The sequence below is a fragment of the Sinocyclocheilus grahami genome, unplaced genomic scaffold (assembly GCF_001515645.1).
Source record: "Sinocyclocheilus grahami isolate Dianchi unplaced genomic scaffold, SAMN03320097.WGS_v1.1 scaffold211.1, whole genome shotgun sequence".
NCBI classification, from domain to species: domain Eukaryota; kingdom Metazoa; phylum Chordata; class Actinopteri; order Cypriniformes; family Cyprinidae; genus Sinocyclocheilus; species Sinocyclocheilus grahami.
This window is the reverse complement of record NW_015505390.1, coordinates 1355071-1370548: the sequence shown is the minus strand read 5'-3', so window position 1 is coordinate 1370548 and position 15478 is coordinate 1355071. Positions and strand designations below refer to the sequence as shown.

The 15478-nt window shown below is 34.2% G+C and overlaps 1 protein-coding gene across 2 annotated transcripts in view; it reads left to right on the top strand.

Annotated features, from left to right (window-relative positions):
• LOC107595947 (sodium- and chloride-dependent GABA transporter ine-like) overlaps positions 1-7648 on the top strand; it is a 17764-nt gene extending 10116 nt beyond the window's left edge. The window contains exons 6-14 of one of the 2 annotated variants that reach the window (XM_016286548.1): positions 92-226; positions 811-914; positions 2907-3031; positions 4620-4732; positions 5385-5525; positions 6290-6389; positions 6525-6625; positions 7109-7279; positions 7375-7648. In XM_016286548.1, coding sequence (XP_016142034.1) covers positions 92-226; positions 811-914; positions 2907-3031; positions 4620-4732; positions 5385-5525; positions 6290-6389; positions 6525-6625; positions 7109-7279; positions 7375-7467 — 1083 coding nt within the window. In that variant the 3' untranslated portion in view covers positions 7468-7648. Of the gene's footprint in view, positions 1-91; positions 227-810; positions 915-2906; positions 3032-4619; positions 4733-5384; positions 5526-6289; positions 6390-6524; positions 6626-7108; positions 7280-7348 lie in introns of both variants that reach the window. The other variant, XM_016286547.1, reaches the window with a different exon arrangement.
• The last annotated feature ends 7830 nt before the right edge of the window (positions 7649-15478 follow it).

Here is a 15478-nt window from a genome sequence, read left to right as displayed (position 1 = left end):
ATAAAATTAAATTTTCTATATTATTATATATAGAAATTATGTAGTTTTGCCTTCTCACAAATATAAATTCCTCTGTTGACTCTGTCCATAGGTTGTGTACTTTACTGCCACATTCCCTTATTTCATACTGTTTGCATTACTGATCAATAATGTCCAGTTGCCTGGAGCAAAAGATGGTATCCTCTTCTTCCTCATGCCAAACTGGAGTAAACTCTTGGAAGTCCAGGTGAGATTATACGTGAATGAACATACATGAAGTCACGTATTGTTAAAAACAAACTAGTGTAGTGTTTACATGCTACCACATCATTACTGTAGTACCACTGACAAACAACAACGTTACTGTGGGAACTGCGGTGGTTTACCATTTGACATGTAATTAGCACTTGGTGAAGGGAATCAGCAGGTCTGGAGCAGGTTTGAAATAATAACTTTAACACTGGAAAATCTTTGAAAACCCCTATGCTTCATGTAAAAACTTAGGCACTGAATGAATGGCAGGTTTTATTTCTCATTACACACATTTCCCCTGTTTCTATTTATGTTGCTTGTATAAATGCTTATACAAATTGCCAAACCCAATAATTGCACATTGTTTTTTACAGAAATGTTGGAATTACATTTCTATTAAATATTTAGATCAATTGAGAGTCCAAGTAATTCCATATAATAAAACAAACATGACATGATTCCTGTTCCTGTTTCATTAAAACTCAAAACTTTAGATATCTGTTTATGTTAACAATATATGGACAAAGGACAAAAAATAAAACATTGCGCTTGTTTGTCTTTGTTAATCTTATGTTGTAGGTGTGGGTCAATGCTGCTGCTCAGGTCTTCAACTCTATTGGCATTTCCTTTGGTTCTATGATATCTATGGCCAGTTACAACAAGTTCAACAACAACATCCTCAGGTAAGTAATATAGCAGTGAAGGTTTTTAAATATACATGTTAGGGGTATTGGTTGGTTTTGTCCCAGGTGCTGATTTTACATTTTAAAAGCGTATTTAATTAAAATAAATGTATCTAAGTAAATAAAAAAACTGTGTTTGACAAATTTACTTTTGTAGCTTTCAAATTGTAACCTTGCTTTTTATTTGCTTTGAAGTTTATTACACTGATCAGAACTAGGTGTAGCACATTAGCTCAAAAGGCAAATATTAACAATTAATCATAAATTGACAAAATAATATTTGGATCAGCTAATGGAGTTAATATTACAATCAACAAATTTGTTCGCCCAGCGGACACCTGGTGTTAATTATTTATTAATTCTAAGAAATGTATTCCCGGGGTATGGGAAATAACGTCCTTATTGTACAATACTACTCGGAGCATGTAGCCAAAATCTACATGATTTGGGACTCCAGTTATGAGCAAAACAACAAACAACCTTGAGTGTGATACAAACAAGACTTTATTAACTACACTAAATACTTATTAAAACTATTCTAACACACACACACACACACACACACACACATATATACATGCATACAGTTTAGCAATGGAAAGAGAACTTAAGCAGAGTACAGGAATGCAAGAAGTTATAGTATTGTTTGAGATTCAGCAGATCAACAGCCTTGAGCAAACCATTAAACCATTTCTTAGTTCTTAGTTCATTTCTTCTTTAAAAGGGGTGGGAATACATAATGGATCAAACAATAAGACTAAGTTTGATACTTGCATGTGTTTTCCATTTGAATAAAAGTGTCCTGATGCAGTTTGTCATCTCATCTCTTGATGAGAGAGAACCAGCTGAAGTCTGAGGATCTTTGGTGAATGGAAAGACGAGGCTGCAGCCTGGCACAAACTTAGGGTTCCTTAGAAGACTTCTAGCTCAGCATCCTCATGTATTGTTTGAGATTCAGCAGATCAACAGCCTTGAGCAAACCATTAAACCATTTCTTAGTTCTTAGTTCATTTCTTCTTTAAAAGGGGTGGGAATACATAATGGATCAAACAATAAGACTAAGTTTGATACTTGCATGTGTTTTCCATTTGAATAAAAGTGTCCTGATGCAGTTTGTCATCTCATCTCTTGATGAGAGAGAACCAGCTGAAGTCTGAGGATCTTTGGTGAATGGAAAGACGAGGCTGCAGCCTGGCACAAACTTAGGGTTCCTTAGAAGACTTCTAGCTCAGCATCCTCATCTTCTCAGAATCTAAAAACCTTGTGAGGATGTCACACTGTCAGGGTTTGTCCAATAAATGCAGTAAGCATGATTTGCAAACATTCAGTTCTTTATAGTTTTCCCATTCTTTTTTTTTTTTTTTTTTTTTTTTTTTAAACGTACACTTGGCCATACATAAAGAAAAAAAAAACTACACGCATAAAGAAAAGAAAATATGGAGCCCCTAACAAACCAAACCCAGCTCTTATATTACCAGGACCGTACCATTAACAAATGACCGAGGGGTCACTCACATACACACATACATTCAAATAACTTCACTACCTAAATTAAACAAATTCACATCTCATTTAGAACAGAAAAAATTTAAATAATACCATCCATAAATCATTTATACTCTATATCAATTCATATAAATAAACTTGTCTCTGCACCAGCGTGCACTCCAGCGAATAGGGAATAATAATTAGGAGCTATCTGTCCTCTAGCGCACATAAAGAAGACAACCTAAACTACCTAACTTAGAGCATAACTATTTAGACAAATAAGCAATAAAAAAAACCTACAAAGATAAATACAAATTTACAAGCCCTCTTGGGGTGATAGTTTCATTTTCAGGGCATGGTCCATGGAACTCATAGAGTGGGTTTTAAAGATTATTTGATAACAAATAATTGTGTGTCTGCTTGGTCCAGTCATTACAAGGGTCTGTTATCTTTCAGGAAAACATGATTCTTTCTCCTCATCACTCTTCGCCTTTTATTTTACAGGGACACATTTATCGTCTCTCTGGCTAATTCAGCCACTAGTATCGTGGCCGGGTTTGTTATTTTCTCTGCCATTGGGTACATGGCCCACATTCACAACCTGCCTGTAGATGACATTGCCACTGATGGTGAGTTTGTTTTCCTTTTCTCTGTAATATCAGTTTCTGCAGCTGTGAATCTAGTCCTCCCCTGTCCTTGTGTGTTTCAAGGTTTGTTCACAAGCAGGAAATAAACTTAATCGCTTGGTCTGGTTGAACCAATTTTACTGTCTGGTTTTATTGCTGTGTCTCTGTACAGCCAAGAATCACAATTTAGTTTTAAGGACCAGAGGATCACAAAGAATCTCTGTTATCTTTTTTATGTGCTCTTTGCTGTTGTGCTCTTGTGATCGTTGGGAAATCTAATGCACTCTACATGAGGATGGCGATTAAAATCATCCAAATCCTAATTAATCTACACCGAACAGGACACTGGCTATGTAAATTCTGCTGTGACCTATTAATATGGTCATTGATATTATATGCACTACTTTCATGCACAAAACAGGCCTAAGAAAGTCAATGTCAATGCCATGCACGCTAATGAAATGAGAATGCAGTGGGAAAATTCCAGCTTCAGAAGTTGAGATGAAGCAGGATAATAAATGAAAAGTTCTCCTTTACCACCAGAGAGAGGATAAGTGTGAGAGGAAGTGAAGGTTGGGTAGGATTATGCCAAAAAAAAAGAATAAAAGGGACTATTCATGGAAGAAAAAGAATCAGGAAGAATCGGATGAAGGTAGACTGAGTGAGTGTGAAAACAATGATAAAAGCATGTCCTTGAGTCAAGCTGCCCTCAAGAGTACTTCACAGCAGTTTACAATATCATAATATTTTTGTTTATATTACAGCACTATTTATTAAAAACATTCAAGTCCATCAGTTTCCACAAGTTTAACCCATTAAGACCTCAAGGAGAACACAGAGTGCTGCTGTTGGATAATGTTATACTTAAGAAAAATGAGTTCACACACACTGTTTGATATCATATTTTGATATTATATATATATATTTTTTTTTTGAGGAGGCACTTCCTCAGTGGAAATACCCCTGCCTCAACTATGGTCACCTTATCAGCAAGATTTCCCCCCAGTCATCCTTCATCTTGACTTTCTCTTGCAGGCAGATGTTTTCCTCTGAGAAATGCAATTACAGTAGTGTTGTTCAGTGGCTTTACGGCGTATTTCTCATCATAGCAAATAGTTTCATGTCTTTGTCACTTTCATTTCGTCACTCTCTGTTCTCTCTCCTTTGGAGAGTCTCTTAAAAATCAAAAATAATTTTCTCCGGTTTCCCCAGCTTCTTTTCTGATTCTTTTTAGTCTCCTTCTCTTCCTGTCTTATTTTGGGTTTTGAGTTCTATAGGAATCTATTATCTGCACTTTTGATCAATTTCTGCACTGATTTGGGGGGAAAAGTGCAGAATATAAATTGATTTAAACATGCTAAAATGTGTTAAGCGTAATCTCTTTTCTCTTATTACTAATCTCTTATTATCTCTTAGTACTAATCTCTTACTGCGATCTGAAAACAGTTAGATTCTCTAAAAGAGTGAAAAATCTGGTTCTCCTTGTTTGCCAAAACTTCTGTAATTAGTAGTATTTTGGCATAAGTACTGGTGTCATCTTTCTCTATATCAGTGAGAGTGATATAGTGTGTGTGTGTGTGTTTTCTTGCAGGTCCTGGTCTGGTGTTTGTGGTGTATCCTGAAGTTTTCTCCACTATGCCAGTCTCTCAGCTCTGGGCTCCTCTGTTTTTCATCATGTTACTCTGCCTTGGATTGGACAGTCAGGTAGAACAGGCTTCAAAACATAATTTCAATCCCGAGTAAGCTTCCTTTCTGTCTAATACCCACATAAGCCATTCAAACAAGATATGCTCTTGTTTTCTCTGTCAACAAGTGCTAAACTGACATCTTTAACTTTTGCAGTGGATCTCACTGCTTTTCTCAGCATATGTAAATATATTAATAATCGACTATTCTTTGCATTCATATTGAATCAGTTTTGTCACAGTGCATTCTGCAATTGTCTTCTGTGCAAAGTATAAACCTAATGCTGCCTTGAAGTTTGGTACGCCACAGAGGACTAAATTTGTCATCTGCTTTTATTGCTATGTTTCTGAACTGCCAAAAATCATAATTCAGAGATTTAAGGACCAAGATTACACAGGATTCTTATATTCCCTTTAAGCTGTGAAAAGCTGTTTCTTCATTGCACACAGTGTCAACACCTTGCTAGCAAATGAGAAACAAGAGCGCAGTTGGAAAATCCATACCCCATGTGTTTAGATGGAGCGGGATAATACATGAAAATGTCTAATTCTTGTGTGTGGATAGGTGATCCGAATGAGGGAAGGGCCCAACTCAGCAGGTTTTTCAACAGAGCTATAATCATGTGTTTGTGCATTTTGACCTGTTATATGTGTACATGTGCACTGTGCAGTTTGCCATGGTGGAGGTGGCTGTAACATTCATCATGGACGGTTTTGGCAAGAAGGTTTTGCAAGTTTTTAAGAGAAAGGAGCTGATTGTTCTGGCGGTGTGCAGCTTTGGCTTTCTGCTGGGGATTCCTCATATTAGCAGGGTAAATATGATCTAGTTTCACTTCATTAACAAGTGTTGTGTTCTTACAGTTGAGATTTTGTTATACTTGGATCAGTTGGATGTACGACTGGACCTGCAACTGTTTACACTTGACACTTGGAACATAATTTTAGTTTGAGAAGAAAAAATATATGGATATTGTATCTAATGCATCTTTTTAAAACTATATTCAATTTATTTTGAAATGTAACCATTTTAGAGCTTATAAATAAATTCAACAAATAAAAAACAAGTAAATATGTTTAAATAAAGTTAATGTTTTTTTTTTTACAAAAAGAACAGAAGGAAGAAATTATATTCCGTTTTTAATTTGGACCAGTTTAACAATACATGTAAAAAAGAAGACAAAATCTATATTTCTACATATACGTTTTTACTAACTAATTTTAATATGTAAAAAATGTTGTCTGTGACCTACAGTGAGCATATATAATGAAGCAAATGAATCAGAGTTTTAATTCAGTTCTTTGAAATGTACGGTTTGAACTGATTCACTGAATTGAAATCAAACTTAGCAACGGATGTTTTTGCTAATGAAGTTTAGACACCATTAAAGACATTGTAAAAACACATCTTAATTATTCCATACTTAAAAAATATCTAATATTATTTTTAGGAAACTTAAAGGCCAAATAAATAAAAATATCAAGCACCATTTTCTGCTGTATAGCCATTGTTTTGAATATGGACAAGAAAACCTAACCCTCATTTTGATGCTAATGAAATAATACTGTGTGTGTGCAGGGTGGGATATATGTGTTTCAGCTGATGGATCACTACACAGCTGTGGTGTCTCTAATGTTTCTGGCCTTCTTCGAGGTGCTCGCCATCACTCTCATATTTGGTGAGTTTCACTTCCTTCAGTCTGCACTTCAAGATCATAGAAAATCAGATGTAGCCATTGTACCACTGCTCCTATTGAGATATGAAGGTTTATGCTTTTATCTCCCCTCTTTCTTGCTCTCACACACATTCGCAGGAGTGAGACGGCTCAGTGTAATGGTGGAGAATATGCTGGGAAAGAAACCAAACCTCTTCTTCCGTGTTTGTTGGCAGTTCCTGTCACCCATGCTTGTGCTGGTGAGGAAAAGAAAAACGTACATTTTGGGATCCTCTATATCTCATAACATTGACAACTATATAGATGTGTGTTCCGGAATAAATGGCTTCAAAGCTCAGATGATTTTAATATAGTCTTTTATATAAGTATCTTTTATATAGTCCCCCCCCCCCCCCCCCCAATAAGACAATTTTTACATTAAGTAGCAGTGAACTGAAATAAAATCAATGACAACTCATTTTTGTCAGATTGTATTGTGCACACATCCTTATACATAGGATATGGGCATCCTAAATGCCCTTGCGTTACCTTAGTCACTTTTTTTTTTTTTTTTACAATTTGAGGACATTCAAATCTTTAAAATCTTAACATTGAAAATACATTTATTGATAGTAATAGAGTAGAGCCTGGAGTGTGTCTGTTCAAGTGCAGAAAGTTCAGATGGGGTATAATGCTTTGTTTTGAATGAATAATAATGTCCTCTTTCCTGGCTCTCTCTGCAGGGTATTCTGATCTCCAGTATTTTTCAGTATACTCCAGCTCGATATGGGAAGTCCTACACATACCCGTTCTGGGCAGAGGTGGTGGGCTGGTTCATCTCTCTCATCTCCATAATCTGGATTCCACTTGGGGCTCTACATGAGCTTTGGACCACAGAAGGGTCTCTGCTGCAGGTATGTACAGTGCACAAACATTCACTATATCAATATTTGTTTTGTTTCTCCATGTCAAAATGAACCCAGTGCCTCTCTCTCTGTCTCTGACGCAGAGGTTGAAAAAGTCCATAACCCCAACTGTAGATCTGGAGTCTGTTTCCGAGAAACCATCGGCCGAGTCCATTGCGCTGTTCACTGCTGCTTAGACACCTGCTAGTGTGTGTTCTTGGTATGTTTACTCATTAGAAGTACAAAGAAGCTTTGCTTAAACTGTAAAAACTATAATTTTATGTTTTATTAGTATTCATATTCTATTTATTGTATTTGAGATTAATGCTGAAAAGAACAAACACCAAAAAAGTCCCAGAATTACAATATGGCATTAATATTGATGAAAATCAGTTTTTTTTTATTGCATAATTGAATAACGTTTTTACATGTATTTATTTGATTTGTTTTTTTTATGTAAAAAGATTAAGAGATTTTATTCATATTTTTCTTCAAGTAAAGAAATGTAAAATATATCATGATTTAATGAGAGAGCAATGACAAGATTTTGGTTTTCTCCGTTATTTAAACGTTCAAATAATTAATCATTGAGCTTGAAATTTGATGGAATATATCTTTTGATACACTGATCTGAAGGACTGGTGAAACCTTAAAATGAAACCTTCATTCAAAAACTGATGCCACTGCACTAACAAATGCCTGTTTTCATGAAACTCTTTCGCAAAGTTCTCAAATGTCAACATCAATTTATTGTGGGTACAACAAAATTCACTCTCATAGGCTTTAACATATTCAGATTCTATAGGTTCTAGAAAAAGAAATACAGTGAGCTGCTTTAGATGCCTTTGTGTTCACAGTGAACCAAGGTTATATGAATTGAATACAGCTGCTTATGACTCGGGCAGCTTTTGGCCTCTACTTTGTAACTTGAACTGTGGCACATATTCTAAGACACTTTGCCCAAGTTTATTGGGGGGGGGGGGGGTGCAAGTAAAAATGGATGACCTTATTAGTAAGCACTTTCTGATGTCATCTGTAAGGCTTATGCATTCTGATATAGATATTCTGCTCAAATTCATGTTTACTATTTTTACAATTTTTCTTTTAGTATGAACTATTTTACTACGTTCAATTTAGAGTAAAGCTACTTTATTTTCCCCCAAAAAGTGGCCTTTATATAAAAATGCACATTTAGAAATAAAATACTTTGTTTTAAATGCAACTAATAATAGATAAATCATAAACAGTAGTATCAACTTAAGAACTGATAATTATATTGTATAAATATTTGTTTTTACTGCTATTTTTATTTTTGTTATTTATATAACATATGCATATCAGAATGAATACTTATTTTGTGTTTGTTTTGTTGTTAATGATATTACAGAAGGTTTTTTTTGTTTGTCATATAAACTAAGAAGGTGAAACATTTTTGTATATTTAAAATGTCGTTTTTATGTCATGACTTGCAGTTTTATATGCAAGTGGTCTCACCAAAATAAAAGTCTTTGTGTTGTTAGTTTCAGTTCCATATAAAGATGTGTCGTACTGCCGTTCATCACAAGATGTCATCGCAGCACAATGAACTACTGATGTCAAAGCTATTCATTTCACAAACACGCCATTCATCGGCAGTAACTTTATATAATTTTAAGTTATATAATATTATTTATACAATATCGTAATTTATTATTTACAAAAATTAAATATTATAATTTAATTCTTTTTATAAATATATTATATAACCGTATTTTTTTTATTTTAAGTTAAAATAGAAATATCACATTCTTATTATTTACAAGAACCATTTCAATAGCAGCCTTAGAAGTAAAGATAAATGCTAGAGATTAAAATGTGCATTTATTTTGTCACATTGCAAAGCTTGATGGGGGTTGTGTAAGTTAAATATGACTTTTGGTGACCTCTTCCTCTAGATCAATTGCATTTCCTGTGTCTGTGCACTTTGTTACTGAAAAGCGGAAGCACTAATAGAAGTCAGTTGAGACTGTGGTTCGGGTGGCAGATCAATACCCTGGCTGGATGCCACCACAGCGGCTCATTTACAGCCAGCAGCAGATCAATACACTGCAGCCTGTGACAGAGCAGTGCCTCGGTGGGAGAGGTGTGCTACACTGCTATTAGCGCCACCGAAATAGCACAGTGTGTGCAGGCAGAGGACAGGGACATTTGTTTGCATACGTGTGTCTACAACAGAGAGGATGTGCATGTTAGCTTTTTAGGGACTGGAAAGGCTCCAATAAGTGAATTTGTCTGTATAACAGAGAGTACATGGGGCTTTGGATCTGTGTGGCATTGGGAATTGATATCTTTGTGACCTGACATGCCATCAGGTGTAAAGGGAGATGAAGATACATTTTCCTCCACACACACACATGCGCGGTTCAGATGGAAAACAGGCATTTGAGCCTTTGCATTGACTTTACATAATTGTAAATATTGGTTTGCAGTGAAAAAGCAACCACAGTTGTCCAGATTTAGCTCAAGAGTTGATCCTCTATGATACTGTTGTAATATCTCAACTGTTTCTCATTTGTGGTCACATTAGCAAAATTTCACAGAGGGCAAAAAAAAAGGTCCATTGTCTGTTGTCAATAGTGTAGTGATAAAGCACAGTTCACACAGAAAGCACGTTCAAATCAAGCAGTGTTCTGTTGGTCAAAACTGCAAATTCATGTGACCAGCTGAACCTGCTGTGAAATCAGCATCTTCACGCTAAATTCCAGATAATTTCTATTGAAATGACTGGATTTCACCAAGCCCGCAAAAATTAGCTGAACAGTAGCAAATGTGAACAAGCCTTTAGACAGCAGTTATCTGCCATGTAAAAATTGTTTTTTTTTCTTCAATTGGTTGGACAAACTATTCATTTGCTTTATATTAGCCAAGATTCTATAGTCTGCAATCAAAGTTGGATCTTTCAAGAGATATTTCACACTTCTCATCAAATTCCTCCTACTCTTTAAAAAAAAAATGGTTGTGGTTGCTAGAAATTCACACTAAAAATACAGTGAAAATGTTTCAGGTATTGTGGATGGCATATTGGTGCCTGTATATTTTAACTTATATTTCATTAAGTGATATAGTGTTAATATAGCAATCTACTTTCAAATGTACTGATAACCACCATAATAAAGATGATTTGAAGTTCATTGGCCTGCCTATAAAACAACACTAAAATAGACGATGCACAAGGTCATACAAAGACAAAACATCATTGTAACAAACATGACACTGAAATAATGCAATAAACATTAACTAAATAACATGAAATGTGACACAAAACATCCTATTGTTCATTGCTGAAAACAAATGTAAGAAACAAAACGAATTTATAAAAAACATACAGTATGTGATGTGTCACACAAGAACTTTCGGGAAGGCCCTTTTAAATTATGGTAATTCATAATTTTTGCTTAAAAAACATAAATTTGCCAGTGTTTTACAGTAATATTACATATACCGTTCAACCATTTACAATTATTCACATGTGGTAAGATACAGTTAACCAATTAACAGGTTTTAATGTACATTTTACAGTCTTTTTCTGTTTACGGCTTTTTCACAGTGTAAAGCAAAAAAAAAATCTCTCTCTATATATATATATACTTTTACAGTGTTGTCCATGATACCTCTGGATTCTACTGTAGCAGCTCAAGAATTCGCTCATTTGTTTGTATTTAAATTTTTCCAGATTAAGTGTGGGAAAATGAGATGAAGTACTGAACTGAAATAACTGAGGTCTCTTGCGTTATGAAACCGCAGCCTCTGAGCAATAAATATTTCCTCTGTGATGCTAATCAAGAAAGACAGCAATAGCCACGACCAGTTACATAAAACTACAAGCAAGTGATCAAATGAATGAATAAACGAGACTCTTGCTACTGTGTATTCCCATCAGGCAATGAAGGGGCAGCTGTGTTAGCATTAACAGCTGAGTGTACAGTCTGCCAATCTGTGTGTTTGTGCCTGTCTTAGAGTTTACTGACGGGGGAGTTGTGTATGTTTGTGTAGTGAAGCTGTGTGTCTGAAATCCATGATAAGGACGAATCAGAGCAGCTCAAAGGACACAGAGAGAAGTAAAGCATGGCTGAAAATACAGTACACACTCACTCAGTCACCTTTAGTCTTACCTTACCGTCTGGTACCGTCTGAGTATTTGTGTTCTTCTCCGATCTTCTCTTTCTTCACTCTTTCTGACAGACTGTTGACTCCAGTGGTGTGTCATTTCATATATGGGCACATTCTAAACTCTCTTACAACAAGCATTTCTCACTAGTTTCCTGAATGTGTCTTTAACCAAAAGTCTATATAAACTGTCTTGTTAGGGCCAATTTTATAGCAGTTATCCAAAGTACATACATTTTATACTTTAATAATGTTTGTATAATTTGACAAAATTACAGCTTGATGTTATGTTCACAATTTAAATTTACCCTTTTTTTCTTCACACACGTCTTATATTGTATCTCCAGCAGACACTGTTGTCTTCTTTGTGAACAAGTATACTAACTTTTTATAAAACTTATTAGGGGCTTTTTTTTCTCATGGTGCAAAAAAAACTGATAAAGGGATAATCATAATTTGCATAAAAAATGTAATAAATGTCACCAGGGTTGTTATATTTAACTAAAACTAAAACCATAAAAACATTTTAGTTACTTAAAATAAATGTTAGTTGAATTAAGATAAACTATTTTAAAAACCTTATGTCAGTTAACTTTTATTATGAAAAATATATATTTGTAGTTAATATAATATGTACTATACTACAACTAAAACCATAAAAAGCATTTTTGTTACTTAAAATAAATGCTAATTGGAAAAAAAAACTTAAACTTATTTTATTTCAGTTCATGGTTATATATTATTTAAATTAATGAAAATGTTTTATGATTTTAGTTTTAGTTAAGTATTATAATCCTGGTGAAAATTATTTATGCTATTTTTTACACAGATGATGATTACCTCTCAGCAATTTGCACCACAATCAACATTTCTCATTTTCATTTAGTTTAACTTGATGTACTAAAATAACAATCTAAAACTGAAATAAAAATGAATAAAAACTATATTGCTTACTTAATTTTTGATTAGTAATATGCATTGCTAAGAACTTCATTTGGACAACTTTAAAGGCGATTTTCTCAATATTTCGATTTTTTTCCACTCTCAGATTCCAGATTTTCAAATAGTTGTATCTCGACCAAATATTGTCCTATCCCATCTAACCATACATCAATGGAAAGCTTATTTATTCAGCTTTCAGGTGATGTGTTGACTATATTTGACTGGTGGTGGATTACAGGTCAAGGGCTTGATCTGGTCCCACAAACATCGCTGGGTGGATAGACTAAATAGGATCTCCATCATCAGAGAACCATCATCCCTATACTGTGAGTGACTTTTTGTGTATATTTGAGCTTTATCGTTCCTTGTGTTTCCCCCCACATCTGCTGCATTGCACAACCCAGTGCACAAGTGCATTTAAAGAAAAGAAAAAAAGATTTACATTTGTTGGCAGTTGAAATGTTGGTGAGATGGTGAGCAGTGAGCATGCAGATGCCTAAAGTGTGCATATCTGTGTGACTACTGTTCACAGGATTTTAGCTGAGTGCAGATCTTTGAATTTTAGCCTCTAGGCAGTTAATTGTATCTATAATTTTTGAATAGGTTTTTCCTCCCACTCTGTTAACTAGGGCTGGAGAAAATTACATATTAATTTTTGCAATTAATATTGGCTGTTCAATGCTTTTAAAATAATTCACAAATGCATTGCTTTTTTTTTTTTACTTCGTGAAGCTATTTGTATTTCCCTGATTGTAAACACTGTGGCTCTGTGAAGCTTTCAAAGCATCACTCTGTTTCCTTAAATCACTTCATTTGAATGGATATGACTCTTCTGAGGTCTCCTGTTAGTTGTGTGTATTTTGCTTTTTACATAATCATAAAACATGGTTCTCTTTTCTAGTGCTTTTGATGCAAACCCTTTTGGTGTGCTTGAGGGCCTACCATTTTCACCGATTATCTACACAATGCAGCAATCCTGAAAGTATCTGCAAAAATGTACGTCTAATGTAAACAATATCCATTTTCAACAACACACAGGAGCCTACTAAGAGAAGAAATAATGAAGGAATTTCTTGTTTTTTGCATGTATTCAATATCCCAGACAGTTTATTCTAATTTGCTATGAGGGTCTTTTTCCTCTTGGCTGCTGCTTCTCTCCATGGGCATCCCATATAGCTTGCTGAGTGAGATTTAAGCCCTTATTATTTCCTGTCTGCAGTGCAGAGAGTGGACTGACCTCATCATCCCTATGAGCCATGCGGCAATCACACATCCCAGCACTGGCATTGTGAGCTGCTTCATCTTGGTGCTGCACATCTCGAAAATAATTTTTGGTATCTCCAGCAGACACTGTTGTCTTCTTTGTGAACAAGTATACTAACTTTTTATAAAACTTATTAGGGGCTTTTTTTCTCATGGTGCAAAAAAAACTGATAAAGGGATAATCATAATTTGCATAAAAAATGTAATAAATGTCACCAGGGTTGTTATATTTAACTAAAACTAAAACCATAAAAACATTTTAGTTATTTAAAATAAATGTTAGTTGAATTAAGATAAACTATTTTAAAAACCTTATTTCAGTTAACTTTTATTATGAAAAATATATATTTGTAGTTAATATAATATGTACTATACTACAACTAAAACCATAAAAAGCATTTTTGTTACTTAAAATAAATGCTAATTGGGAAAAAAAACTAAAAAACTTAAACTTATTTTATTTCAGTTCATGGTTATATATTATTTAAATTAATGAAAATGTTTTATGATTTTAGTTTTAGTTAAGTATTCTGGTGAAAATTATTTATGCAATTTTTTACACAGATGATGATTACCTCTCAGCAATTTGCACCACAATCAACATTTCTCATTTTCATTTAGTTTAACTTGATGTACTAAAATAACAATCTAAAACTGAAATAAAAATGAATAAAAACTATATTGCTTACTTAATTTTTGATTAGTAATATGCATTGCTAAGAACTTCATTTGGACAACTTTAAAGGCGATTTTCTCCGTTAACTAGGGCTGGAGAAAATTACATATTAATTTTTGCAATTAATATTGGCTGTTCAATGCTTTTAAAATAATTCACAAATGCATTGCTTTTTTTTTTACTTCGTGAAGCTATGATTTTTTTTCCCCCAAAATTGCGGTACTGGTGTTATTTAGAGAGAATAGATTCTCACATAAAAGTATTGTTATTAAATTGTTAACTAGTCATTGGTGTACATATGACTTACTTCTATCAAAATTTGAATAAAAAATTAATTAATTAAATGCATTTAATATGGGTATTTGTATTGGCAGTGCCTCGAAAAAAAGATATTAATCTACATTAAATCTACATTAATTTGTAATGTGTGTTACATTAATTCAATGTGTAAATATATTTATGATTAGTTAAAATGTTGAATTGATTTGCACTTCTAATATAAATCAATGTATAAAACCTTTAAATGGTCATTTGGCTGTTTATACAGCCTGTAGCAGCTATTTTTCTCCTGCTAAAATGTTAAGATGTTAAGATGGTGTGAAAGTAAGCTATTTGTATTTCCCTGATTGTAAACACTGTGGCTCTGTGAAGCTTTCAAAGCATCACTCTGTTTCCTTAAATCACTTCATTTGAATGGATATGACTCTTCTGAGGTCTCCTGTTAGTTGTGTGTATTTTGCTTTTTACATAATCATAAAACATGGTTCTCTTTTCTAGTGCTTTTGATGCAAACCTTTTTGGTGTGCTTGAGGGCCTACCATTTTCACCGATTATCTACACAATGCAACAATCCTGAAAGTATCTGCAAAAATGTACGTCTAATGTAAACAATATCCATTTTCAACAACACACAGGAGCCTACTAAGAGAAGAAATAATGAAGGAATTTCTTGTTTTTTGCATTTATTCAATATCCCAGACAGTTTATTATAATTTGCTATGAGGGTCTTTTTCCTCTTGGCTGCTGCTTCTCTCCATGGGCATCCCATATAGCTTGCTGAGTGAGATTTAAGCCCTTATTATTTCCTGTCTGCAGTGCAGAGAGTGGACTGACCTCATCATCCCTATGAGCCATGAGGCAATCACACATCCCAGCACTGGCATTGTGAGCTGCTTCATCTT